At 47.0% G+C, this 26,103-nt stretch overlaps 3 protein-coding genes across 3 annotated transcripts; all 3 read left to right on the top strand.

Moving 5' to 3' along the window:
* Positions 1-1,586: 1,586 nt before the first annotated feature.
* Positions 1,587-5,582, top strand: LOC144179833 (acetylcholinesterase-1-like). Its single transcript, XM_077708263.1, has 2 exons — positions 1,587-3,524; positions 5,432-5,582. The coding sequence occupies exons 1-2, from the start codon at positions 1,978-1,980 to the stop codon at positions 5,580-5,582; spliced, it is 1,698 nt and encodes a 565-aa protein (XP_077564389.1). The 5' UTR covers positions 1,587-1,977.
* A 2,251-nt stretch (positions 5,583-7,833) lies between these two features.
* On the top strand, positions 7,834-11,348 carry LOC144179028 (acetylcholinesterase-like). The gene is made up of 2 exons (XM_077707202.1): positions 7,834-9,425; positions 11,187-11,348. The coding sequence occupies exons 1-2, from the start codon at positions 7,891-7,893 to the stop codon at positions 11,332-11,334; spliced, it is 1,683 nt and encodes a 560-aa protein (XP_077563328.1). The 5' UTR covers positions 7,834-7,890; the 3' UTR covers positions 11,335-11,348.
* Positions 11,349-21,816: 10,468 nt separating this feature from the next.
* On the top strand, positions 21,817-25,306 carry LOC144179027 (acetylcholinesterase-1-like). The gene is made up of 2 exons (XM_077707200.1): positions 21,817-23,479; positions 24,010-25,306. Exons 1-2 carry the CDS (start codon positions 21,909-21,911, stop codon positions 24,155-24,157), a joined length of 1,719 nt encoding a protein of 572 aa, XP_077563326.1. The 5' UTR covers positions 21,817-21,908; the 3' UTR covers positions 24,158-25,306.
* The last annotated feature ends 797 nt before the right edge of the window (positions 25,307-26,103 follow it).

Below are 26,103 nucleotides of genomic sequence, written 5' to 3'. Positions count from 1 at the left end.
TGCAAGTATTTAGCTCAAAAACGTATCAAAGCCTGGTGACTCGGCCAATAGATTATGGATGACTGTGTGGTATCGCAACAGTCGAAAAACTAAAATACGAATGGATAAAAGTCTACGCAATAAACACTGCTAATTGATTCGGCTTAGGCGAATAAGTTGTCGTTATTTCGTTGAGCCGTCCAGGTGCTTTCCGGAAAGTTTCGAGACATATTTTAGCAAGGCGTGACAATCAAAAAGGGTTCGAGAACCATTCTACTGCACAAAGGTTCAAACAAACCTTAAATGGCAAAGCAGCGGGGAAATAGAAAGCCCAGCGATGCGGCACACAACTAATTCGATGTTACATGCAGTCTATCCAGGAACAGAATTACTGGGGCAAAGAATGAAAATAGCCGAATTTACGAAGTTCAGGTACTCGAGCGGCGTTTGAAGGAAAGAGGACTGGAATCGAACGACACTCAAGGTCACTGGCGTTGAAACCAACTCTAATGTGGTTCGGCCTCGTAATTAGCAAGGATGATGAACAGGGTATGAAGGCGGTACTAGGTAAGGGGCAGAAGAGTAGACAAGTGTATGAAATCCACATTCTGCGGTGAAATGCTCGTCAACACTGACGTATAAGCCTAGGTATTAAAAGACATTTATAAAAAATTTGTGCGCCGAAACAGTATCCAGTTATTTAAAAGCCAACCAGGGGGAAAGCATTACAAAAAGATGAGATAACACTAAGAGAAGAGAAGGAGGAGGAGAGTAGAGAGACGTTTTTTCACTGGTTTGTTTTTACGAAAACATGAAACAAGATCCCTGAAATTACATATTAGTGTTGAATTGTTTCTGGCTTTTACCTATGGGCCTTGGTCAGAACGGGAATGAAGTCGTTGTGAAATGACTTCGCGAACTACTCATATGTACTAGCTGCTTCCTTTTTTTCATGTTCTTCTTGATTTTCAGTAGAGAAAGCACCGATTTGCAGACACGCGTTCAGTAGTCCGATTGGGTCCTCTAAATTACCATCCTCACGCTCCCTTCACCTTTTCGGTATTTTCTTCTCTACGAGTGAGATGCTTTGCCCTTTTTAATCCCTCTTTAATGCCATTTTTAATCTTACCTACACGTCACTAACGTAAAAGTGATTCGCTATTTTTTTTTAATTTGCATGTTCAAGTAACTCATGTAGGCCTGAGTGCATGTTTTTAAGTCGAAGGCCACTACACATTCAATACGTCCACCTTCACTGATCTAGTGCCCAGGTTAGGCCTTAGACACGAAGATAAGTGGATGACTAGCGTTCCGCAAGCTCCAGGTTGAAACCCTAAACCCCAAATCGTCCTCAAATTAGGAAAATTGCCACATTGAAGAGGTTGGCATAATACGGCATTTACTGCTTCCGCACAAGAATCTCATCTGCCGCGTTTCCAGTAAAAACACGTTGACGCAAAAGTGAATAAAACTTTCACATTTAGTTTTCCTGCTTCGTTATGCGCACATCTCTGCAATGGGCCTACCAGAACAGTGACACACACGCAAGCACGGAAGTCCACGGCAAGCACGGAGGCCACCGACACCGTTAATAAAGATGAGGGACACGGAAAGAGAATAGAAATGCCGGGAAGGTTAGGATATCCGGCGTGCTGCCTCGGCCGTGAGAGTGTATCCCACTGCGTCAGAATGTCAGGAAAGGAGGATCGCGCCAATGCACATTCCACTTTGTTTCCCTTCATAAGGCGCCTTAATAAGGAAACATAAATGTCCAAGCTAGCGTCGAAAATACCCTCAGTGAATCCATGAGAGCTTGGAGGTCGTTACCAGGGCCGAATGTGAGGACAAACCGATACCGTATTTTGATCTCTACTTTTCTTCTTAAGGACACAGAAAGACGCCTTCTTTTTACGCCCGTCAGAGAAGCAGCGAATTCATTCCTGTCTACGAAGCGATACGGGTCGCATCTGCAGACAGTAGTGGCCCAACTACGCTGAAATGTTGGTACTCGCTCTACTCTGCTGTAGTGTGGCATACTGCGCTGCTGAAGCTCCTCTAGTTCAGACTAGTTCGGGGCCCGTGTCTGGCAAGCGCTTCCTCGTCAACGACACGCTCGTCGACGCCTTCTACGGCATCCCGTACGCCGAGCCACCGGTTGGCGATCTTCGTTTCCAAAGACCTCGACCCGCGCGTCCATGGAAGGAAGTGTTGAACGCGACACAGAAGCCAAGTCCCTGCCGTCAGCTCGATTTAACGTTACTGAAGATCGGGAAGCTGCGATACGAGAACGCTTCAGAGGACTGCCTTTACATTAACATCTGGAGACCCGCTCGCGCGGAGTGCGAAGAGGGACGTTGTAAGGCGAAACTACCTGTGATCGTATATGTGCATGGAGGGGCTTTCCAGTGGGGAGACTCGGCCCTCTATTTTTACGACATGGAAAGGTTTGTTTCCAAGTTGGACGTCGTGTTCGTTACGTTCAACTACCGCGTCGGCCTCTTCGGATTTCTGACGACGAACACGACCGACGCTCCCGACGACAACGGCATGTGGGATCAAACCCTAGCGTTGAAGTGGGTAAAGGAAAACATTGGCGACTTCGGAGGTGATCCCGACAACGTTACGTTGGCCGGCGAAAGTGCGGGAGGAATAGCAATCGGTCTCCACGCGGCATCGCCTCATAGCCGAGGACTTTTCAAGAGGGTTTTCATGCAGAGCGGAACGCCCCTCAGCTCTATTTTTTGGATCCACCACAGTACTATCTCTGCAACGCGAAATATAGCGGGGGCGTTGGGATGCTACAATGGCACGCAGTTCTTAAGAGACCAGGCTCGCGAAGTCGTGGCCTGTTTGAAGAAGATCGACGGCAAAGACATCATGGATGCCCTGGAACAGCAAGTCGGGGTCGACCGGATCTTCATGCCCCTCTTCGGCGGCTCATTTATGCCTCACGATCCCCACTCGTCTACTGCATGGGCTGAACTGAACGTCGAGAGCGTCCTGTTGGGCACAACCAGAGACGAGGGCTCATTTTTTGTCGACAACATAAGCCTCTTGAATCCGTTCATCGAAGACATACTTTACCAGGACTATCGGCTTTTTGCGACAACCTTTATGGCAACGTCGTTTGGAATCCCTTTCAGAGCTGCCCGCGATATTGCAACGAAATACTACGGAGATCATGAAGTCGAACATGACAGGGATTCGGTGTCTGGCATATTCGGGCGGATGGTTGCAGACGCCGGCTTCGACTGTCCGACTCACTTTTTTGCCACCGCGGCCGTTAAGAGTGGGGTTCCGACGTACAGGTACCTCTTTGATCATCGGCCATCTTTCAGCTTGTGGCCAAAAAACTATGGTGTGGCACATGGTGATGACGTCGGCTTCTTCTATGGAACCCTGTGGCTGCACAACGACACAAGTAAATACACCGACGTCATGGATTCATCCGCCAAAGAGCTGCTTTCGAAAGCCAAGCCCACGAAGATGGAGGAAGAATTCGCAATCGAGCTAATGACGCTGCTGTATGAATTCGCAAAAACCGGGTAAGTGCCTTTTTTATTACTAAACGCTTACTTCTGTAAATGTTGTTGAAAGGAAGCGCCCTCACACATCTCGCTGGAAGTTAGCGATGGAACAAAAAAATGAATCCGGCTACTCAGCTTCCGAATTGCAGTTAGCCCCTAGCTCCATGTGGCTGTTTGCCTCGTGCAGCTAGCGGCTTACCGAGTCACGGCCAGTTTAATTGAGTGGCCGTGGGAGAGTGATAGTGGTGGGTTGACGCGATGAGTGCTGACCTATTTTTTCTCGAGGAAGGCTTTTGTTTTCTCACTGATTCCACCACTACACTTGTGCCCGCCAGTAAACATTATGCATAAAAAAGCAGAAATTAGGAGATGGGAGCGTGGGGTATTTTCAGACAAACCTATCAGATACTTACGCCACAAACTCTAATAGTGCTTAAAAGCGGTGATAGGGTCAGTAATAACTGGCTTGCTTAGGTGAGAACTTGTTTGAATATTCAATCTCGTAGTTATAGCAGGCGCACAGGGTCCGCACTGCGGACACATCAATGCCGGGTCAGTTAATCTCCCAGCCGTAGCCCGTATCGAAGGCTGCATAGTTAAGTGGCCGTGGTTGGTTCTTCGCGTGATTCGTGCGAGTGATAGAGACAAGCGAGAGCGAGCCTCACGGAGCCATTCGTAGTGTCTCTCAGAAAAGTCGCGCCATCTTATTGCCGTTTCAGTCGATTTTAGCGCTCGCGGCAGTGTGCCCTAAGACGCAATGTAACTGCAATGCAAAAACGGCTCTTCGATGTAAGATGTTTGTTTCTTAACATACTGCTTAGTAGTGTTTTTTTAGTTTTCTCATTGTTATTCAAGAGAGTTACTGCAATTCTTGCATCCCATCTCAGTGCGAAAAGGTGGCTTTCGAGCCTTCACGCAGAATGTTCTGCACTACTATGTCTCGCGTTTAAATATCGAGACAACAAGCTTCTCACCCGAAGTGATGCTTTATGTTAGCACATCCGGTCAAAAGTAGGCGGCAACTTATAATAATTGTACATCGGGCACAACAAAGACAAAAGCACGGCCGCCGAGCAAGAGCTGTGAAGTATTGCTTACAGGAAGGTGTACCTAATTCATAAGGCCGACAAACGCCATAACACCGGGCAGTATTACACATCAAGTGCGGTCGGATGGCTACTGGCAAATTCTTGACTTCATAGCCACGACTTCAACAGGCGAAGTGCTGGATTCTTGTGTAGGCATATAATTCTGCCTACTATCGAATACAAGTAATGACGCAGGGATAAAATAAGTCAACTAGCGGGCACAGAGTGCGCTCGGGCATCGCACGACAGGAGCAGTTGAGGGTCTATTAGAGAGGCATTCGTTTTGCGAACTCTCTTGCTGTTACCGTGAACCGGCCCGTTAACTGCACATTCCAACAACTGGCCCGTTTATTCGAACAACTGGGAACTTCCAGCATTTATTTTCCCTCACCCTCCCTTCCCATCTCGTTCATCCATCGTGACCAAGAGTCCTCCTTTTTAATAAAGGTTCTTTACTACTACTTTGCAAAGGATTACAACGACGACGATAATTAAATAACGATGATGACTCTTATGATGATAAGAGGACAATGTCATTTTATAATTATCATGAAATGATGTCATTACGTCCCTGAGATGAAATGTCATTTTATCGTAATAAAATCCAAAGGACTCCCGGTATGCGGGTACCAACCACCAGTTCTACATCCGAAGACATAGTGTTCACCATTAGAAAAAAATTCAATTAAAAAAATCAACGAAAATTATTGACTCACCTCCAAGCACGTGGGTTCACGTTTCTACCCAAGAGCCCGTGCTTTCCTACCAAAAAGCATACTCCTTATTGCATGCATAGATGTTCTTGCTAATCTATTTTTAATGAAATTGCTTTTGCAGGAAACCAGAACTTTCTGACCGCAACAGCAGCTGGCCAGCCTACTCCGAAACCACCTACCCAAGCATGGTGCTGAGGCCAAACAACTTCACTGTTGACTTTAACACGGAAGAGAGGTGCAAACTGTGGAAGCCGTACCTCAACCACAAATAAAAAAAAACATATGTATGAACGTGTACGAATCCGTGCATATTAGAACGAATATCGCGAAATTTCTGAGCATGGATTGGTATTTGCTGAAATAAAATATTTCCACCTTAATCACAACTATACTGGAACTGGTCGAGAATAGTCAGCAACTCATATGTAACGTTCAGTAACAAGAAGTCTTTAACCTTGGAAGTTCTGCAACTAGGATACGGGTGGCTGGGTGGTTCAGTAACAGTCGACAAACCGAAGGGCGAGTGGTACGAAGTCTGCGTATGAGGCACTGCGGAGGGAGTCGGCGTCTGCGAACATCGCCAGTCTCTTGCATTGGAATGGGATGTCCAGGCGCTCTATCAATAAAGTTCCCAGAAGAATTCACGCAAGAGCAAGAATTAGAAAGTCATTTCAGGGGTATTCTACGTGAGTAGAGTAAGGTGTTGCAGCGCCAGTGATGTTTCATACATCGAAAACGATGTCGTGTGGAACCGGAAGTCCAAGGACAAAGACTGAAAACAGCTGAACTTGAAAAACTCAGGCGCACAAAAGGTGTGACAAGGAATGATCGGAACCAAACCATATTTATCCAAGGGATATAATGGTTACAGGCGTTAAAACAAAGTCTGTACGGTTTACTCTCGCAATTGGCACCAACGATGACAATATACAGATACCAGTAACGAAAGAGGTTGAGAGAAAAAAGAATGCAAACGAGCGTATAAAAATCACATTTTGCGCTGGCACTCGCCGTCCTCGACTGCAAGCAGTCACTCCGGTCACCCGCCACCCTCGCAGCCATCACAGCCCAGGGCCACCACATCACTGGTACAACTGATTCCCACCAAGCATGCTGTAAGTATTACACAGGCTGACCATATCCTCCTGGCCCTCAAGGTCTTTCCCGCCCTACGTACAAATTTTATGGAGTTCGGGCCACGCTTCACTCGCATGGAATGAATGAGACGACTACCCAGAACTGATGCGCAGTGGGCGGGATGGCCTGAAGAGAAAGGTGATAAACAAAACCAATTCTTTCCTCCATGGCAAAACCTGTAGGGCGTACAGAATGAATGAAAGCACGGTATCACGAGCGATGCTCCTCTGCCAACTCTAGGTTAGACTAGGTTTAACTTAGGATGGGTTAGGTTAGGCGATGTTAAATTTCGTGTGAACAGCCTTTTTCGGGACCGTGATACCGCGGAAAGAAAACTGAAAAAAAGGTGAGGTTAGCTTAAGTTGACTTAGGTTACGTTATAGTATATTAGGTTAGGTTAGCTAGGTTAGGTTCCACCCGCCTTTTATCTATGCCTTTCGCACCCAAGATTTTTTGTGTCATTCATCCATTGTGCTAAAACTCATCCCCTGGTACGTACCTGTTTGTGCAAGACGCAGGTTGCGGGAGATAGAGCAAGAATTGGTTAAGACGCCACGCGCCATACTCGACTTTACAGCCTCCTATAACACCGACTCTTCCAGCACGAATTGAAGGAACGACTTCTGATCTGCTTTAGATGCGTCCACATTAAAGTCACCGACGACCACCCCTAGAGCCAGGTGATCACATTTCCCCCGTTCAAATCGCGTGCGTACAAACTTTTTGATGTTAGCTTTGGATGTGTTTCCGGATATAGTGAAGGCTGGGATTGCGTCCTTTTGTTTGTACACCCCATACATCCGCCCAGTTCGAGGCATTGTCCTCTTCTATTTGAACTACTAAGCAAGCCTACTGGATGAAGCACCTGTTCATCCAGTGGCCGATGATCGCGACGACGATCCTGTCAAAAAACATGCAAAAATATGGCCAATGATCCCACCCAAAATTATGCACGCAATAAACTCTCTCTCTCTCTCTCTCTCTCTCTCTCTCTCTCTCTCTCTCTCTCTCTCTCTCTCTCTCTCTCTCTCTCTCTCTCTCTCTCTCTCTCTCTCTCTCTTTCACTGTTTCTTTCCAGCCATCCCTCTGTTTTCCAGTCGTGGACCTTCCTTGACGTTCTCCTTATCCGGATCAATGGAAACCATAGTATCACCTATGATGACCCTTCGTAGTGTTCACCAACAAGAAACACGCGGAAAAACCGGTCGGAGGTTTATTTTTGGGCAATGATGTCCCTCTATCGAGTAAACAGCCGAGCGGTACACGTTCCTCGAAAATGTGTGTTGCCCATCCGTTTGCAATGTAATTATATCCGCACGTGAATGGTACGCCCGTGAATGGTTCGCCCGTCACGTGTCCGCGACCTTGTACTTAAAAGCCCTCGTTCCCTCTCGGTGCGCAGCCAATTCTGCTCATAAGTCATTGACAACGACTGGGCAGAAAATGTTGCTACTTGCTGCAGTTGGCTCTGTGTTCACGTGTTGCGTAGCCGAAGTCCCCGTGGTTGAAATAAGCTCAGGGCTCGTATCGGGCAAACGGATCCTCGTGAGAGACGAGCTCGTTGACGCTTTCTACGGTATTCCGTACGCGGAACCACCGGTGGGTGAACTTCGCTTTCGAAGACCTCGGCCCGTGTCACCTTGGACAGGAGTGCTAAACGCCACGAAGAAGCCGATCCCTTGCAGTCAACTAGACCTCCGGTTCTTAAAAGGCATCACACTTCACTACAACGGCTCTTCCGAAGATTGTCTCTACCTCAACATCTGGAGACCCGCCATACCGCGCTCCAAGGAAAGACGCCGCGACGCAAAGTTACCTGTAATCGTGTTTGTGCATGGCGGGGCGTTCCAGTGGGGCGACTCGGCGCTACCCATCTACGACATGCAGAAGTTCGTTTCAAGGTCCGACGTTATCTTTGTCACGTTCAACTATCGGCTCGGCGTGTTCGGATTCCTGGCAACGCGTACAACAGATGCTCCCGGAAACTACGGCTTGTGGGATCAACACATGTTGCTTACGTGGGTGCGAGAGAACATCGGAAGCTTCGGCGGGGACGCGAAAGACGTGACGTTAGTCGGGCAAAGTGCGGGGGGAATATCGGTCGGTTTTCACGCGGTGTCACCCCACAGCCGGGGATTGTTCAAGAGGGCTGTGATGCAGAGCGGAACACCGTTTAGCTCTATTTTGTGGCGAGGCCAGAGCGCCGTTGGTAAAATGCGGAGCATAGCGCGGCCGTTGGGATGCTACGATAGCGAGAAATCGGTTGACGTAGTGGCCTGTTTGAGAAAGCTTGATGCAAAGGCAATCCTCAGCGCTGTGGAAAAACAGGGCCCCGCTGGCCAATTGTTTTTCCCGGTCATCGGGGACTCATTTATGCCCGCCGATCCCCAAGCCGCCGCTACCTGGGCTGGTATGGATATTGAAAGCCTTCTCTTGGGCACAACGCCAAATGAAGGCACGCTGTTTGTTGACAGCCTCCTATACTCTAGCCCAAAACTTGACGCGGTATTCGAACACGACTACAGGCTAGCGGTGATGGCCTTCATGGCGACAACATTGGGAATTCCAATCAAGGACGCCAGGAAAATAGTGGCTCGTTATTACGGTGACTACGACGTCGAGCACGACAAAGAAGCAGCGTACGCGATCTTCGCACGAGTCATTTCCGATGGCGTGTTCCACTGCCCGACTCATTTCTTTGCGTCTATAGCTTCCAATACCGGCGTTCCAACATTTCGATATGTCTTCGACCACCGGGCATCCTTTAGCTTCTGGCCCGAGAGTTTCGGCGTTACGCACGCGGACGACATCTTCTTCTTCTATGGAACCGCTGGCCTTTCCAACGAGGAAGGCGAGCACACGAACAGTGTGCTGGACGAAGACGGAATGAAGCGACTCGCGGGAATCTCTTTCAGTGAGGAAGAGGAAGGCTTCGCAGAGGAGCTGATAGATTCTCTCTACGAATTCACGAAGAGTGGGTAAGCATTGCCGTTACCCCTAACGGGCAGATTGTGCTTCCATGGAGAGTTGCAAGTGCAAACACTGGGGACGAAAGGCTCGTGCCAAAGTGAAAACAAAACCTCATATATACGCATGTCCTATAGACAGTTTCAGTTCATTTCGAGGTGACTTTGATTAGCGCCGGTACTCTCGCGGCCTGTTCGCAAGTAACGCGGGTGTGCCTGCGAGCCGCCAAGCAGAGAGAAACGAAAAGCTTGCGGGTAGTGAAAAGCTCTTCGCTTAGAACCCACAGGTAACTCGATTTAAAATTAGAACTGCGTGAGCTCGTTACCACGCAATACAACACCGCACAAGAAAATTTAAGAAGCAATTAATCTCACATGACTGTCTTTTAAACGCGAAGCCTTGTCTCGTTTCATAGCAGTACCCACTAAATTTCTTAGAATTACGTGAAATTACTCGGGATAATATGCGATAGCTGAAATCGCATAAATTTGCTTGGAATTACTTGGTTCTCTTTTAATGGCCTGTAATGACTTAAAAATATTTGTATGTATTCGAAATGTTTCTGAAAACTTGGCATTATTGGGAATTACTCAAGAGAATTACAGGTTATTACTTAACACTTCTTGTAACTACTTGGTATTTTCTTAATTGTTTGATTTTTGGAATTACTTCGAATTGCTCGGAAGTGCTTAAAATTTCTTGAATAATTGGGAGAATTGCTTATCTTTGTTATCACGTGTTCGAGAGCACTCGTGATAAGGGACCAAAAATCCAGTCCTTTAAAATAGTTTTAATGAATGCTTTTTTATAAAGGGTTTTATTAAAGAATGTGTGCGTGTGTGTGCGTGTGTGTGTGTGTGTCTGTCTGTCTGTCTGTCTGTCTGTCTGTCTGTCTGTCTGTCTGTCTGTCTGTGTGCGTGCGTGCGTGTGTGCGTGCGTGCGTGTGTGCGTATGTGTACTTGAATGTGTGTTTGTGTGCGTGTGCGCGTGTTCGCGTATGTGTGTGTCCGCGCGCGCGCGTAAGTGCGTGCTTTTCACGTTAATTGCGAATGTTAAGACGTCTTCGAGCGCACCTGATATAATAGTTAGAATCCAGACGCTCAGCCCTTTGAAACGTGACTTGTAGCCGAAGAATGCTTTACGTTTAAATTAGGCCAGAATCATCACGCTGACAGACATCTGGAAGCACTAGATGTTTTGATAAACGTGAACCTGTGCGAACATATATCATGCTACGTGCAGTAGTTAGTCGTAGTGCCCTGAACCCGAAGTGCCCTGGACGCGTGGTGGCACTACTGTTGACGGGCGCAACAGAGCCCCATTTGTTTTGTGCAGTTATCCCGCTTCTTTTGAACGCAGTTTTTGTTTTAATTTAAATGACGAGAGATTACTTCGTTTTTAAACAAACTCAACTCATTTTTCAAATATTAGTGCATACCTTTTCTTGTGTTTTGAGACTTCTGTTATGACTCAAATGTACTGATGGTTTCTTTTGCGCTGAAGAATATTGACATGCATGAACCATTCTTGTACTTTAGGTTATTAAGAAATGCGTTTGTCTGTCGATACATGCGATTAGTTACCAAAACAGTGTTGCATAATGGGCCGCACTTTTGAGGACGGAAAGTTAGGCGTTGGTGGGGCGCAAAAAGAACGCTTTGGATTACAAAAATTGCCATCATCTTCCCTTCCTCCTGAGTTCAATGTTCGAGCCGTTTTTTTTTTTTTTACTGAACACGTGCTCAGTGTAATGTGTGCTTTTTTATTCGCAGGACCCCAGCGCTGTCACACCAAAACTTCTCCTGGCCACCCTACTCAGCCCCAACGTACCCGATCGTGTTTCTTCGACCGAATAATTTCACTGTGCAGTCTTTTCACGAACGTTGCAAACTTTGGAAACCGTTTCTTTACCATGAATAAATTCTATTTATAATAAGCTTTGTCCATTCATTGAGCTAGATTTGTTGGCCTCGGTACCAGGCAACCGTCTTGAGTGCTTACTTAGTCTGTACGCCCTCTTCGTAAACACAAACGCACAAAACAGATCTGAAATATCGGGCCTCTACTGAATTTATTCTGAGTTATTCTGGCCATTTACACAGGTTTTGTTTTTTCCCAAAATAGAAGTGCGGCCAGGTGTGCCATTTTCTCTCACCATCCTCTCCGCCAAATTCATGACGTCATACATGACGACACTCTTGGTTGCCAGCGGAAGGAAATATGACGGATTTGAAGCCTTTTTTAACCTTCCTGAACCTATAGTATAATCTCTGAACAAAAAAAAATGCGCAAAGTTTTCTCTGGACACTGTCAGATACTACATGAACATTTCTTTTACGGGCTCCTATCCACACATACCCCTATACGTATGTTAGTCATGGTGTCTCGAAAATGTCCTGGGGGCTTTGATAAAGAACATCTCACTTAATAAAAGACCCGATTTTCTTTGAAGGCCCTACGGTCCTTATCAATTGCCCCATATAGCCCATTTATGCCTATGGAGCACATTATTTCCCGAGCGTTCCAGACAGACGGATGGACATATTTCAAGGTGAGCCGTCTAAAAACGCTTGCGCATTGAAAGTAAACATGAGTAATTAGGAAAAATACAAATTGTGAAAACTGGAGTGGTGTCGAACTACACAGGCAGCCTGTGTGACGCCATTGCAAGAGTTCACATGGTGACCACTAAAGCCATTAAGGCTTGAAGTGCCACATTCCGCGGAAAACCGACGTTGGTGTCGTTGTCCGGTAAACAAAATAGCCGCTGATGTGAAGTTACAAATATTGAAGCGCCGCAGCCCCTGAAAAGGCCTATAAGGAGATTGAGTTTTCATTAGTTTGGTGTAATCAATGGGTTCGTTTGTGATGTTTTCCGTAATTTATTTTACTGTGTACTTATTTGCGGTCTAGCAACGGCCGCCTCCGTGGCAACGGCGAAGCGCAAAGATTACGCCCTACACTTCGCCCATACGTAACGTGTGCGTTTGTGGCGCAATGGCATTGACATCAACTTCGCACGGCGAGGGACCCCGGTTCGCTGCCGACCGGAGGAAGCGCTTGCCCTGGTCGGGATCGAAACAATCACCACTCAGGGATCTTTTGGAAGCATCTGTTTGGCTGCGTGACGTTGCGGGACTACGTGGGCTAGGCACCGCGACCCTGGCCAAGCTACGAAGACAGGCAGGCCCCTTTAGGCGCTCCGCACTTAAAAGACATTATTTCGTATGGGATTTGAACCCGCGTTTCCAGAGCAGCAGAACAGTGTTCTGCCACAGTCCTATCCCCACACGTTCTGGGCGGTGGAATAAAATTAAAGCCGTTCCACTCGTTGTGAAAGCTGACGGAAGTGCGGAGAAAGTGATTCGCCGTAATGGGCTGTAGCGCCGTTATCCGCTCATTGCTACCACCCAAAACAATTCATATTTCCCGCCTCCGTAGTGGTCGCGCGCCCCCTGGCTGAAACACCGCCGGCGGGAGTTCTGTTCTTTTTGTGCCTCCTTTTTCTCCCCAGGTGCCGGCGTTGCACTGCCACTTTTTTTCGCTTACTATGGCAAAAACCAACCCAACGAGCGTTCCGAACTAAACGAACGCGGACGCTGCCGGTTAATTATATATAAAGTTGGGCAAATGTACCTTCAATCAGTTTTTTTTCCGCTAAATAACGGGGAGATGTATGACAAGCGCCAGCGTTCCACGAACTTCGAACGGTAATGAGTAAACCACTTGGCTTTCGAAGCCTCTACGGGACACCCTACGACGGAACTCTGGGCTCTCCTTGTGTTCGTTATATCGCGGCACCACCCCATTCCAGCAGTCGTTTGACATTCACCGTTACATCGAGCTACGACGACAAGGCGAGCCCTTCAAGTGCGCTGCACTTAAAATCTAGAATAGCGCATGCCACGTGCACGTAAACGTGACGGCGCCCGAGTAAAACACAGTCACGCAGAACTCTGATTCCGCGGAAGCTGTGGCGTCTGTGCACTGTGACCAAACTTGTTGACTTCATTCGTGCCATAAGACTAAGAAGCAAAAGCGAAGCAAGAAACGCAAACACAATGTAGCAGTAAAGGACATCGCCGAAGTGAATCACGACGAAGGCAAAGCAACGAAAACTAAGAAAGAAACTCGAATACAATTAAGCAGTGAAGGAGCATTTGAGAAGTATCATCAGGCTTTCGCCTTCAAGGCCCATACGCAGGCTTGTGGGCCCCGAAGAATTATTTCTTTTCCGAGACTTCCGGCAAATAGTTTAATAAAGTATAACACGAACCAATGCGCACAGTTCAGCCACAATTACGAGTAAGGCAAATTCACGTGAGAGCAACTCACACAAAATTTACGCCCGGGAATTATACTCCCGCTAAGGCGTCCGCGTGACGCTTCGTCCTCCATTTTGCTAAGCGCCGTGGCGTATTCCTGGAAAAAGTATTAAACGGGCTTATTGGGGCAGCGCCAAGAATTGATTGATTGATTGATTGATTGATTGATTGATTGATTGATTGATTGATTGATTGATTGATTGATTGATTGATTGATTGATTGATTGATTGATTGATTGATTGATTCATTCATTCATTCATTCATTCATTCATTCATTCATTCATTCATTCCTTGATTTATTGATTCATTCATTAATTGTGGGGTTTAACGCGCCGAAACTACATCGGTTTAATGTAGCTCCGGTTTAATGTAGCTCCGGATTGATTTTACCACCTGGGGATCTTTAACGTGCGCCAGAATCTCGAACACACGGTTTTTTTGCTTTTAGCCTCCCTGAGAAAAGCGGACGCCGCGGCCTAAATGAATAAGTCCACCATGCAGGCATGACATAACCGTAGAAAAGCTGCCAGCCTTTTTTCGGGCAGCCCGTCATTCTATGTTTGGAATCAAGCACTTTTCACGTGTTTTCGCTCCTAAATGTGAAGCTGGCTTCCATTAACGACGCCTCTTTTGAAGACGAATTCCGTCACGTTGAACAAAAGGACGCAAGTCAGGAACTTGATTCAGTGCATTTACCATGGTATTGTATTTGGTAGTTATCCTGACAAAACATTAAGCATTACGGTGCAGTCTGGTAGGCGGGTAAATGAGGATATTTAGTGCGATTTCAAAAGCCCAGTGATTGTGATAGCAAAGCTTTGAATACACATCTCTGTATAGAAAGCTAACTACGTACAAACTATGTGCAAAAAATTCAGGGAGGCTTGCACTCACGCGCAAGGCTTTAATGGCGAATCTGTAGTAGGTGAACATCGCCGTACAGGTAGTTAAGTTTCAGTATCATTTTCTGCGCAGTTGCGGCCCTAGTAATCGTCATCGTATGCATCGAAGATGCCGTCGTCTTCGCGGCAAGAGGTGGATGCAAATTCATCCTCAGACTTCCATCAGCTCTTTGCCATCGACTCGAAGCAGCGGTGACGGGATCTGCAAGTTGTCTCGGGAACGAGTGGCACACTCGTAACTCCCGTTATCCATAATGGCTTCTAGAGAATGCGGCCGCCGCGGTGCCCTCTTCCAATGGGGGTGTCTTTTCTAATTTAGCATTACCGCTGGAGTTTTTTTTACATGCGCGGTGGTGCTTGTCTGTCTGTCTGTCTGTCTGTCTGTCTGTCTGTCTGTCTGTCTGTCTGTTTGTTTGTTTGTTTGTTTGTTTGTTTGTTTGTTTGTTTGTTTGTTTGTTTGTTTGTTTGTTTGTTTGTTTGTTTGTTTGTTTGTTTGTTTGTTTGTTTGTTTGTTTGTTTGTTTGTTTGTTTGTTTGTTTGTTTGTTTGTTTGTTTGTTTGTTTGTTTGTTTGTTTGTTTGTTTGTTTGTTTGTTTGTTTGTTTGTTTGTTTGTTTGTTAGAGCGACTGCGCAAGCCAAGGCTCGGCGGTCTCCGCGAGGCATGTGCTCACGAGCGCTCGCCATTTTCTCGCTCCTCGGAGCTTTCGCCATTTTTTTAGGGGCGAAGCTCCTCTTGCTCGGGCCCTGTCCCGTCCCTCGTTGCTTCTGTATCCGGTACATTAATGATGATTGTGGCAGGATCCCCCTAGCGATTGGTCAACCAAAGATTGGCTAAAGAGGTCGAAACTTTCAACGCGTTCGTTGCTGCCCAACAAGGAGGAGAGGAAGAAGAAGAGGTTGTCGTTCGTCGCCTGCGAGCTCAAGACACGTACCGGGGGTACGCGACACAAGACGGTCTACAGAAGGCGACGGCCAAGGTGGCTAAAATGTCACACACCGAATTCGCCAACTTACTAATGGAGATTCTCATCGTCCCAAACAAGCCCTACATAATCACCACAAACATCGACGTCGTCGACGGGCTTGTCAACGGAGCGGAGGTAAGCTTGACGTGTCGAGTCTTTATGTGATGTGCGGGCGAATGTTTCACGGTTTTACCGACAAACATTTTAGCTTCGCCCCTCTCATCATCATTCACTTCGAGAAGATGGCGGGATTTTTAAAGACGATAGTCTTTCTTGGGCTACTTAAACCCAGAAATTTTGGTCTGTCTGTCTGTCTGTCTGTCTGTCTGTCCGTCTGTCTGTCTGTAACTCAATTCAGCCACCCGGCCAAAGTACAATTCTTACTGCGCAATAGTCTTATATACTCACAGCCAAATGTAAACGTCTAAGCCCGGTGCATATGTTCATACTTACGAACTTTGTTGAACAAGAACCAGACATTGCGCAAATATAGGGTAGAAAATGAATATATAAGTGACATTTGCAGTGTTCATTTATTAATTAATTCATTGATGCTTGGTTTTTGTGATAGCAGATGAAATACTACATCAACGACAGGAAACCGTCGCCTACTGTTGACAGCGCTACCTCCTGGCGACATCTAAGAAATCAAACGGCAATTGCAACGAAAGGTTCCACTAAATGGGATTTACTTTCAGCTTGTTATGCTCGTGCAGTAGGACATCGTGGTTCTATATAAGACATATAAGTTCTATATAAATATAAGACAGGAAATTAGTACACAAGGGATATTTTCAGGGTTCTTTTGTTAAAAAATTCATGGATGCTTGGTTTCTCGATAGCAAATGATATTCTGCATCTACTGCAGAAAACCGCCGCCTCCTAGCGGCATATGACAAATCACGCGGCAACAGCAACGAAAGGTTCCACTACCTAGGTTCCACGTTCTGCTTGGAACGCACATGGAGCACGGCCACGCGGTTCTATAAACCTTGTAGTCGGCCGCCTCCATCACGCGCGTCTCCGCCGTACTGTAGCGCTGGCATCGAGGAACAAGGCCTGTAGCTGTGGAACGCGGTAAATTCAAATCGCCTTGCGCAAACCTTTGGTGTGTTTACCTTGGGATAAGCGCGACGCTACAGGAACAGCATGAGAGAGAAGTGAGCGGGAAAGCTAAGGGGGGCATTTCCTTGGCAAATGTCTGCAAACACTATCGTCTTTTGACGACATTTGCAACGAAAGGAGTAGATACGCGGCCAATTTTTTTCTAATGCCACTGCGCGTGGCGGAGACGCCCGGCGGTCGCGGCAAGGCACGCGCTTACGAGCGCTCGGTATTTTCTTTGTAATTTTTCCTGCAACGGGCAACTTACCGCTTGTGAAACAGCTCTGCTGTTGTCCACGGAAAGCAGAAGACGCTTGTACACAGGCTTTCCACATTATTTTATTTTGACGACGATGTTATCATATTTTTGGTCACAAGAATTATTGCAATGCATGTTTCAGCACACTCATTATTGCGACTTTCTCTCGCCAAAGTTGCACAAGCGAAATGGCGCTAATATATTTACCACGCAACAACGGCCGGTGGCTTGTGTGTTGGACTGATTAGTGCGCGTCTGTGCTACTGCAATGCTATAACGATTTACAGAAAGAAACAAGCGTATGAGAAAGCTTCGGGTGTCGGCTTAAGTTGCGACTAATGCAATAACAAAGTTTATTAGGCGACAGTATAGCACACAAACACTCACCAAGTTTCTTGTTTCTACTTTTTTTCCTTTCAATTCCGCCCGGGGCAGCGGGATTTTCCTTTAATGTTCAAGCTTCGTTATCCTTCCCTTCGTATTCTGGACCAGTACTTCCTGAGTACATGACACAAATGCAAAGCCTGCGTAAATATGCCGCTTGTCGTCGCGAGCATACATTAGGCGCATGCGCCAAGAGATGCTAATCAGGCTCTTGCCGCACGTGCCTGACCCACTGCAGTAGCCGTGAGGCACAGAACAGCATGCCGCGGCAATTTCACGTACATGCGCCGCGTTTGAGTTTATTTTCTGCCTAGATTAAGTTAACCTAGCCTTGAACAGAGTTATTTTTTTTCAGAGCCTGTTCTGTTCCCGATCACCCTAGTGAAATGCATTTGGTGCCAGCAGATCCCCTGCATTTGGCTTTTAAATGCAGAGCATATCCGTAACTCACGATGTCACCCGCGTTGACGTCCGTAGTCGTAGTCCGCACCGTCGTTGTCCGCACCCCTCCCCCTACACTATATAAAAAAAATACTACCCGGCGCCTGGTTTCGATCCCTCGACCCTGCGGGCGGAATGCAATGTACATGGTGCTCTACGCACTGCGCCACAAAGCCGACACAGAATGGGAGGCTACGAATGCGCCTTATATCCTTGACTCATTTAAACTACGTCAAGAAGCTGCTGATGCGCTCGCATCGCGCTCTCTCGCCGCGGTCGGTTCGCGCTTAAAGGAGCCATGAAGAGAAAATGCAAGTTGGTTTTATTCGAAAGATTTCGTGTTTTATAGTGCCCCCAGCGCTTGTCCGGATACAAACGGTGCTTTATTCACTGAGAAATTAAACAATTTAGGTTAAAATTTTGATTTTCCCGCTCAATCGTGCGTTTTCGTGGTCCCAAATGACATCACAGGAACCGACCGCTCTGCAGCCTAGAGTACCTTCATTCACGCATCCGCCGTACAGGGTAGAGACACGTATACGCTGGCGCCGCCATTTTCGGTTGCTCGCTCGCCGCCGAAGCAAGTCATTGTGTCAAAACCGCGCTAAAATTATCGCCGCAACGCGGTTTACTGAAGAAGTTTGAATCATATTGTCTGTTTCGCGTTGCTAGGTCTCGTGGGAAACGAAAAGAACAACGCGTTGAGCCCGTTGGCCCAATTGCGGCGGCACGGGACCGTTCAAAGGTTGTCTCCACCCTGTACAGCGGTGTTGGTTTGTTCCCGCGTTTCTTTACGTTCCGTAACCTAGATGGCGCCACCATACCGTGGCAAGCGTTTGCTTTGTTTTTGCCCGCATTTAAACCTGGCTTTTTTTTGTTCTGGGAGAAAATATTCGTTCCCTGAAACAGTACTCGCTCGACAAATGGGGTCACGTAAGACACCGTTGCTTGCGTCAATCGGCCAGTGTCGTCTGAGACAACCCCAAGCCCCGTAGTGCTGTGCAGCTAAACCAAGCATGCTGTGCGCAGTACGAACAGCAGAACGCATCAGTACTTCTATGTTTACATGTGCTTTCGTAACTTCCACTGTTTGTCCCATCATTCTTATTGCTTTGTAAAGAATGTGCCCTAAATTTAAGCGCAAATCGCTCGTTCGTCTAGCTTGTAAGCTCTACCTAATTTGCGTCTGCTTCTGCCAGCCTCCGCCAATCGCAGAGCTTAGCTCATGTGACATCATAGATTCTGTTGCGGGAAAGGAGCTGGTGGGTCGCATGACCATTCCCGTTTTTCCTAATTATGTAGCTTATTTGAGCGAAGTTTACGTTAAAAGTGGTGTCAGTATGATTCTAACGAGACAATCTTTTGAATGAACCAAACTTGTGTTTTCTCTTCATGGCTCCTTTAAACCACATATGTCGTTCGCGCGCGCTCCGGTCGCTAACATCTGTGGCGTGATCGTGACGTCAACATCACGCGTTCGCGTGGTGGCGCGATTTCGGCGCTATAACACTCTCTCGCGAGGGGCATTGGATTGGATTCGATTGAATTGGCTTGGATTGGCTTGGCTTGGCTTGGATTGGCTTGGATTGGATTGGTTTGGATTTGGATTGGATTGGATTAAAGTGGATTGTGTTGGATTGTATTGCGTCATAGCCGCGCCACGTTGCGTCATAGCCGCTCCACGTTGCGTCATAGCCGCGGCAGGAGGTTCACGGCACGTTTCACGTTTCACCATCGACTTCATCGACCATGTCTACGCTGGAAGAGAAGAGCGGAAATGCTCTGCATTTGATCGTGCCACTCGCGAGGGGGAGGTTCTCATTTTTTTTGTTCGATTGATTACATGCCTGCCGGCACTGCCGCGGGCATAGAGTTTCATACAATAATAACTAGAGGGGAAACTGGCGCTAGTGTCAACGCGAACATGGCAGCGGCGCTTACGCTTCAATGGGAATGATGGGTAGTTATGGAACCGGATTGGGTAGGCTCGAAACAAGCTTCTGGCTGCGCAAATTGTGTTTTTGTACATACGTGCTCGTAATTCAAAACCACTAATCGCTCTGAGAAGGCATTTTTGGGGGGAACGATTTTAAGGCCTAAAATTCTGTACTCAGTCCCCAAACAGGTAAAAAAAGACCCGTGCAAATGAATTCCTTGCCAGAGCGTTCTAGTGGCCGAGAATTGATATAGGCACTGCGAAGTGTAAGCTTGGAATGGGGTTTTCCCTACCAGCCGGCTTGCTCAATGATTTGACTATTTTGGGAGCAATGCTTTCGTGCGTAGTTCATATCGGACTTTCACACGCCTTTTCACATTTCGGACTTTACCCATTCATTAGTACGTGTCCGACGGCACCGCAATGCCTTTAGGCATCGGGGCTATGCAGACACGTTAAGATGCTCATACTGCCACTTTATTTAGTAAACTTTGCCTACCTAAGATTTAGGGCCTCCATAAGTACCGCCTAGCTTACACATATACTCTAGAACACAAGCACAACTTTATGTACATTTCGTTCATAGCTAATCTCCAAATTAATCAAATGCCCTATGTGACTGGACTGCCTGAACATTGGCACGTTCCTCGCCCACGTTAACTCGTCCATTGCAACTATGCTGTATAACTTTTAATTTTCAGGCCCACGGTTCTACTCTGTTCGTCCAGTGCGGAAAGCATGCTTTGCAATTCGTCCCCCGAGTTACTTAGCAAGGCAACGTCATCAGCAAATCTGAGGTTACTGAGGTATTCTCCATTAACCCTTACTCCCACCTGTTCGCAATCCAACGTTCTGAATACTTCTTATAAACATGCTGTGAATAACATTGGAGAGATTGTGTCTCCTTGTCTGACACCCTTCCTTATAGGTATTTTACTGCTGTCCTTATGGAGGATGATGGTAGCTGTGGACCCATTGTAGATATCCTCTAGTATTCTTACATAATGCTCATCTGTCCCCTGGTTCCGTAATGCCTGAATGACTGCTAGGGTTTCGATCGAGTCAAATGCTTTCTCATAATCTGTGAAGGCTATATATAGGGGTTCAGTATACTCAGCGCACTTCTCTATCACCTGATTGATCGTGTGAATATGGTCCATTGTTGAATAACCTTTACGGAACCCTGTTTGTTCTTTAGGTTGACTGAAATCTAAGGTTGCAGAAATTCTGTTAGCGATTACCTTGGAAAGTACCTTGTAGACGACTGACAGTAAGCTGATCGGCGTATAATTTTTCAAGTGATTCATGACGCCGTTCTTATGGATTAGGATGATGTTCGCGTTCTTCCAAGATTCCGGTACACTTGCGGTCATTAGGCATTGCGTATACAGGTTTGCCAGTTTTTCAAGTACAATTTCTCCGCCATCCTTTAAGAGGTCTGCTGTTATCTGATCCTCACCAGGTGCTTTGCCCCCTTTCATTTCTTTCAAAGCCTTCCTTACATGCAATACTTATGCATGGGGAAATCGATTTCAAGGCTCTCCACTTGAGCCTCGAGTGGAGGAAGGATTCAGAATAACAGGGATAGTGACCCTCAAATTGGCCCGTACTCAGCGAAGGATGAAGTATTTTTTTTCCTGCAACCATTTGCATGCAACTAGCGACGAATTGCTTGCGGCCGACCAATTATGTTGCTCGAGGATTACGTAATTTTTCGTGCAATCATTGGCATGCAGCTGGCGATAACCTGCCTGCGACCGACCAAATAAATTGCTCCTAGAGATAAGCCATGCGTTGCTTGCCATTACAAATAGAGAGGGTGAAAGAGGCCGTTCGCATCATGTGCTTCTCCGCCACAATCGAGACAAAATAACTCCAGACCGTCGTCGGAAGGCCAGAGGACAAGGAAAATTCGTTCCTACATGTCAGACCTGTGTGGTTCTTCAGGTGATTAGCACTTTGTTTATGGCGCTTCTAATAACAGCCGCAGGAATGTTCGCACGGGGAAGAAGGGTAGATCACGTGGGTACGACATGCGCTCCGTAATTCTTGTCTCGTCCAACAAACACGAATAAAAGCGACTCTTGAGCGTATGCTCCCGCCACTATCACCCACTGCTGAGCTCCGAACGACTGCGGCAGAAAGGTCTAAACTTCAGTCAACATCAGCATACAAAACATGCACTCACTGGGTCGGCTAGTCCAGTTATCATTTGTTCTGTGCGCGCTCCATGTGGCTTTCTCCGTCGAACCCCCGATAGCTCGAACTCACTCCGGTCTGGTGGCGGGTCAGCGAGTGCAAGTCGGCGATAAGTTGGTGGACGCATTCTACGGGATACCATATGCCACTCCACCTGTCGGCGAACTGAGGTTCGAAAAGCCTCGGGCAGTGACGCCCTGGAAAGGGGTCTACAACGCGACAACGAAGACTACAGCCTGTTGGCAGACGGACTTCGACTTACTGAGGAACGTAACGCTAAAGTACGATGAAGCAACCGAGGACTGCCTGCACTTGAATGTGTGGAGACCTTCCGGCATCTGCGACGGTGAATCGTCATGCACGAAGAGGAACCTTTCAGTCCTAGTATTCATTCACGGGGGCGGCTTTCAGTGGGGAGACGCTGGACTTTTCCTCTATGACGCGGCCAACTTTGTCGCCCTCTCCGACGTCGTGTACGTCACCTTCAACCACAGGCTCGGGGTCCTAGGATTCTTCCCGCCTCCAGACAGCGGAAAGTCTGGAAATATGGGCTTCTACGACCAACTGTCAGCTCTGCGATGGGTCAGGCGAAACATCGCCCACTTCGGAGGAAATCCAGAGGACGTGACCCTGGCTGGACAAAGTGCAGGAGGTATGGCTGTGGGAATTCACAGCATATCGCCCGCAAGCCGTGGTCTCTTCCAGAGGGCAATTCTTCAAAGCGGAACGCCAATTGCTTTAATTGTTGCTAAGGCATTTTCGGGTGGACTGCTCTTTCGACAAAACGCCGCAAAGCTAGGCTGCTTGGATGTTGATGCAGAAGTGAGGATGACAGTTTCCGAGACGCTCGAATGCCTCAGGAGACTCGACGCCAAGACAATCTACAACACCATAGGCGGCCAATCCATACAAAATCAGCTCTTCGCACCGCATTTTGGAGATGAATTCATTCCGGACGAACTATTATCCGCTGACAACTGGAAGAAGATTCACGTGAAGGAAGTGCTTCTTGGGAACAATTGCGAAGAAGGCGCCGTTTTTGTTGACGCCATTCGCAAATCATCGCCTGACTTGGGGGGTGCCATTTCCGAAGACTACAGAAAAGGAATGGTGATTACCCTCTACATTGTTTTAGAAATTCCTTTCGACAAGGCATGGGAGATCGTCGAAGAGTACTTCGGTGGCCCGGAAGTGGAACACGACGAGGAAACCGCTTTCGAGATCGTCGGCCAACTGGTATCCGACGTGCTGTTTCACTGCCCCGCCCACTTCTTTGCCACGGCCGTAGCTGCCGATGGAGTCCCCGCCTACATGTACCAGTTCGATCACAAGCCTTCGTTCAGCACTTGGCCCAAGCACTACGGCCCCGTTCACGCTGACGAGGTTCCTTTCACGCTCGGCTCCCTGCCGTTTTTCTCGGATGAAAGTCGGTTTACGCCCCCAGTGACAGCAGAGACGAGAGAGTTCGCGAAATCGGTCAAGTTCACCGACGAAGAGTACGTGTTCATGCGGCAGGTTGTCGGTGTCTGGTCTTCGTTTGCCAAGAAAGGGTACGTAACCTGTCGCTGCGCTCATGTGATTCGAATGATTTGAAACATGCGTTCTATGGCGTTTTTTTCACCACTTAACGACACTTTTTGATGGTGCCTGATATTAGATGGTAATACGTTTGGTATATTGAAATATCACGCACGTCTGGAATTTCTTCTGTGTATTTCGAGCAGTCGCTGATCTAGCAAAACCGCTTTAGTTCAGAACAAACCATGTATTCATCCCTAGAAATAAAGTGTAATGACACCTGCTGCCGAAAGCATAGCATGCCCTAAAAGAGACATTGTGTCAGTATGTTTTTATTTGTTGTAAACCTTGCCCTGGAGTTTGAACCTTTTTTTACAACTTTGTATCAAACTAAAGTAAAGAAGCACAAGTTTACACACGGCGCACTTGGACTAGCAGCTTGCTAACGATACTCAATTGCCATAAAGTATTCTTGTTTATTTTTTTTTATTTTGTCAGTAGATATATACACTACAAGCCAATAGTGTGCTATTATTTTTCACCTGATATTTTGTGTTTACAGGAAATTGCACATACCAACAACCAACGAAACGTGGCCGAAGTATTCTGGTGACCACCCCGAGCTTGTTACCATGAAAGCAAACAGCTTTAAGAGAACGAAGCTCGCCAAGCCATGCCACCTCTTTAAGCCTTACTTGGTGAAAGAGTGAACGGTGACCGGAGCCCCATCTAGTCTTCGAGCTTGTTTGTGTCTCAACTGAGGTGAACATCATGCGTGATACATCATGAGTGAAGTGCGAAAGTGCCTTTGATATTCAAGAAGGCGGTAGTTTAGCAAGTCAAGGAATTGTGTACATAGTATTCGCAATGTCTTTATTTTTGAAATAGACAACGCGGGTGCGTGATTGGGCGTCTTTTTAAAGTCCCGCTGACTTTTTTTCAGGGCGTGTGGACCCCGCCCTAACCTCGCTTTCATAGCTCGATAGCCTATCGTACATTTTAGGGCGTCAGTGGTCACACCGAGAACCCACCGAGATGATGTCAGCGTGGTGTGCATGAAATGAAATGAAATGAATTAATAGGCCACTTGAGAACTAATACTGGCGGCACTTTGTTCCACAAGTGGAAGGGTCGCAAGGTGACTCACTGCAAACAAATTTCTATTCAAGATTTCAATGGTTTGCGAATTCAGCAAACAACGAAAGTTTCAAAATGTTTAAGAATTTTTGCGGGATTGGAGTCTAGAAAAACGACAAATATCTAAGAAAGCTCCCTTCTTTGGGGTGTTGTGCACATGGTGGACATGGTTCATCAACTGCCTCCTTTTTTTTTAAAAAAAAAGGACCATGTAGTCTCAAAACTTCGCCTAAATTAGCACAGGATGGGACAGGCAGCCGTAGTCGGGTGGCCTATGCAAGGTACCCGGGTTGCCGCGCCAGTGAAGAGCTACACTGGTCCCTTCGTGAAGGGTAAGAACGCAATACGATGGGGCTGATTTTGGCCAGTATACCGTGAATTACGTCACTTTCGATGCGCGGCGCGACCTCCTTTATATTGGACAGTACATGGCTCTTACTGAGCATGGTAATCACGTGAGGAGTTATGAAAGTAAGTTTTTTTTACCTAATTGCTGCTGTGAATATGCTGGGAATTGTTCTTTTCAGAGCGTTGACATTCTACTGATTTTTCGGCGAGAGTGAATACGCGATGATTAGGTTGGTTACCGTGCGTCGCCGCCTCGTCATTTAGGGGTGTGCATGGAGACGTGCGGGTTTTGTACTTAGGCAGCTGTGCTACGGCAAGCTGCGCATAAAGGGCGTTAAAGTGTTTTTCACCAAATAAACTCATTTCGCCCATTCCGTTCGTTTGCCTTCCTCAGCTTTTGTGTTAAAGCTTATTTGTTTGTTTACGTAAACCATCTGGAGCCACCTTGTCCTGCGTGCTTTGCTCTTACAATATAAGCACAGCTGAAAGCACAGCATAACCGAACTCACAAAGCCTTATCTTGTCACATTCTCGGCTCCGCCACCCTTTCCGGTACAGGTAAAGCAGAAAGTCGGGTTACATCACGTAAGCATCCATCCCACGGTTTTGTGAAAGAAGCGAAAAACTTTATTTGCCCGGATTTATCAGGCCAGTGTCCCTTTGAAGGGCGTAATAACAACCGTTCGTACGCTTCTTAAGGCGAAAGCCTTAAAAGAGTGCTGACACGAAATTTTTGTGTTACGTGTTTTTTAGCTATTATGGGTGCCTACCAGCTTACTAATCATAGAATGGCGCATTATACGGTATTTACAATATTTACAGCCTTGTTTATTTGTGTCGGGACCTAAAAATGGCCGACATTGCAAGGACAATAAAATAAACCCAAAAAATTTGGTGGCTTGGCATTCCAACCCGGGCCTTCGGAATACGAGTCTAGCGCGCATAATCTCCACCAATTTTTTTTTTTCTTTAATGCATTGGAGACGCACGATTATAGCTGACACGTGCATTGCTGACGATTACTATACTCCCTAAGGCGAAATTGGTGCGCAGCACGAACTGCAGTCTTCTCGGTCATGGCGCATAGATTCTGCGTCTCAGGAAGTGATCGCGTGATGAGCGAACGCGCAGCAGCGCGCGCTGCTCTGCCGTTGTCTCGCAGCATGTCGCC

The sequence above is a fragment of the Haemaphysalis longicornis genome, unplaced genomic scaffold, assembly GCF_048455015.1.
Source record: "Haemaphysalis longicornis isolate Haplotype H1 unplaced genomic scaffold, Haemaphysalis longicornis Haplotype H1 scaffold_4, whole genome shotgun sequence".
NCBI lineage: Eukaryota > Metazoa > Arthropoda > Arachnida > Ixodida > Ixodidae > Haemaphysalis > Haemaphysalis longicornis.
The sequence above is the reverse complement of the archived record's forward strand: the minus strand, read 5'-3'. Positions and strand labels throughout refer to the sequence as shown.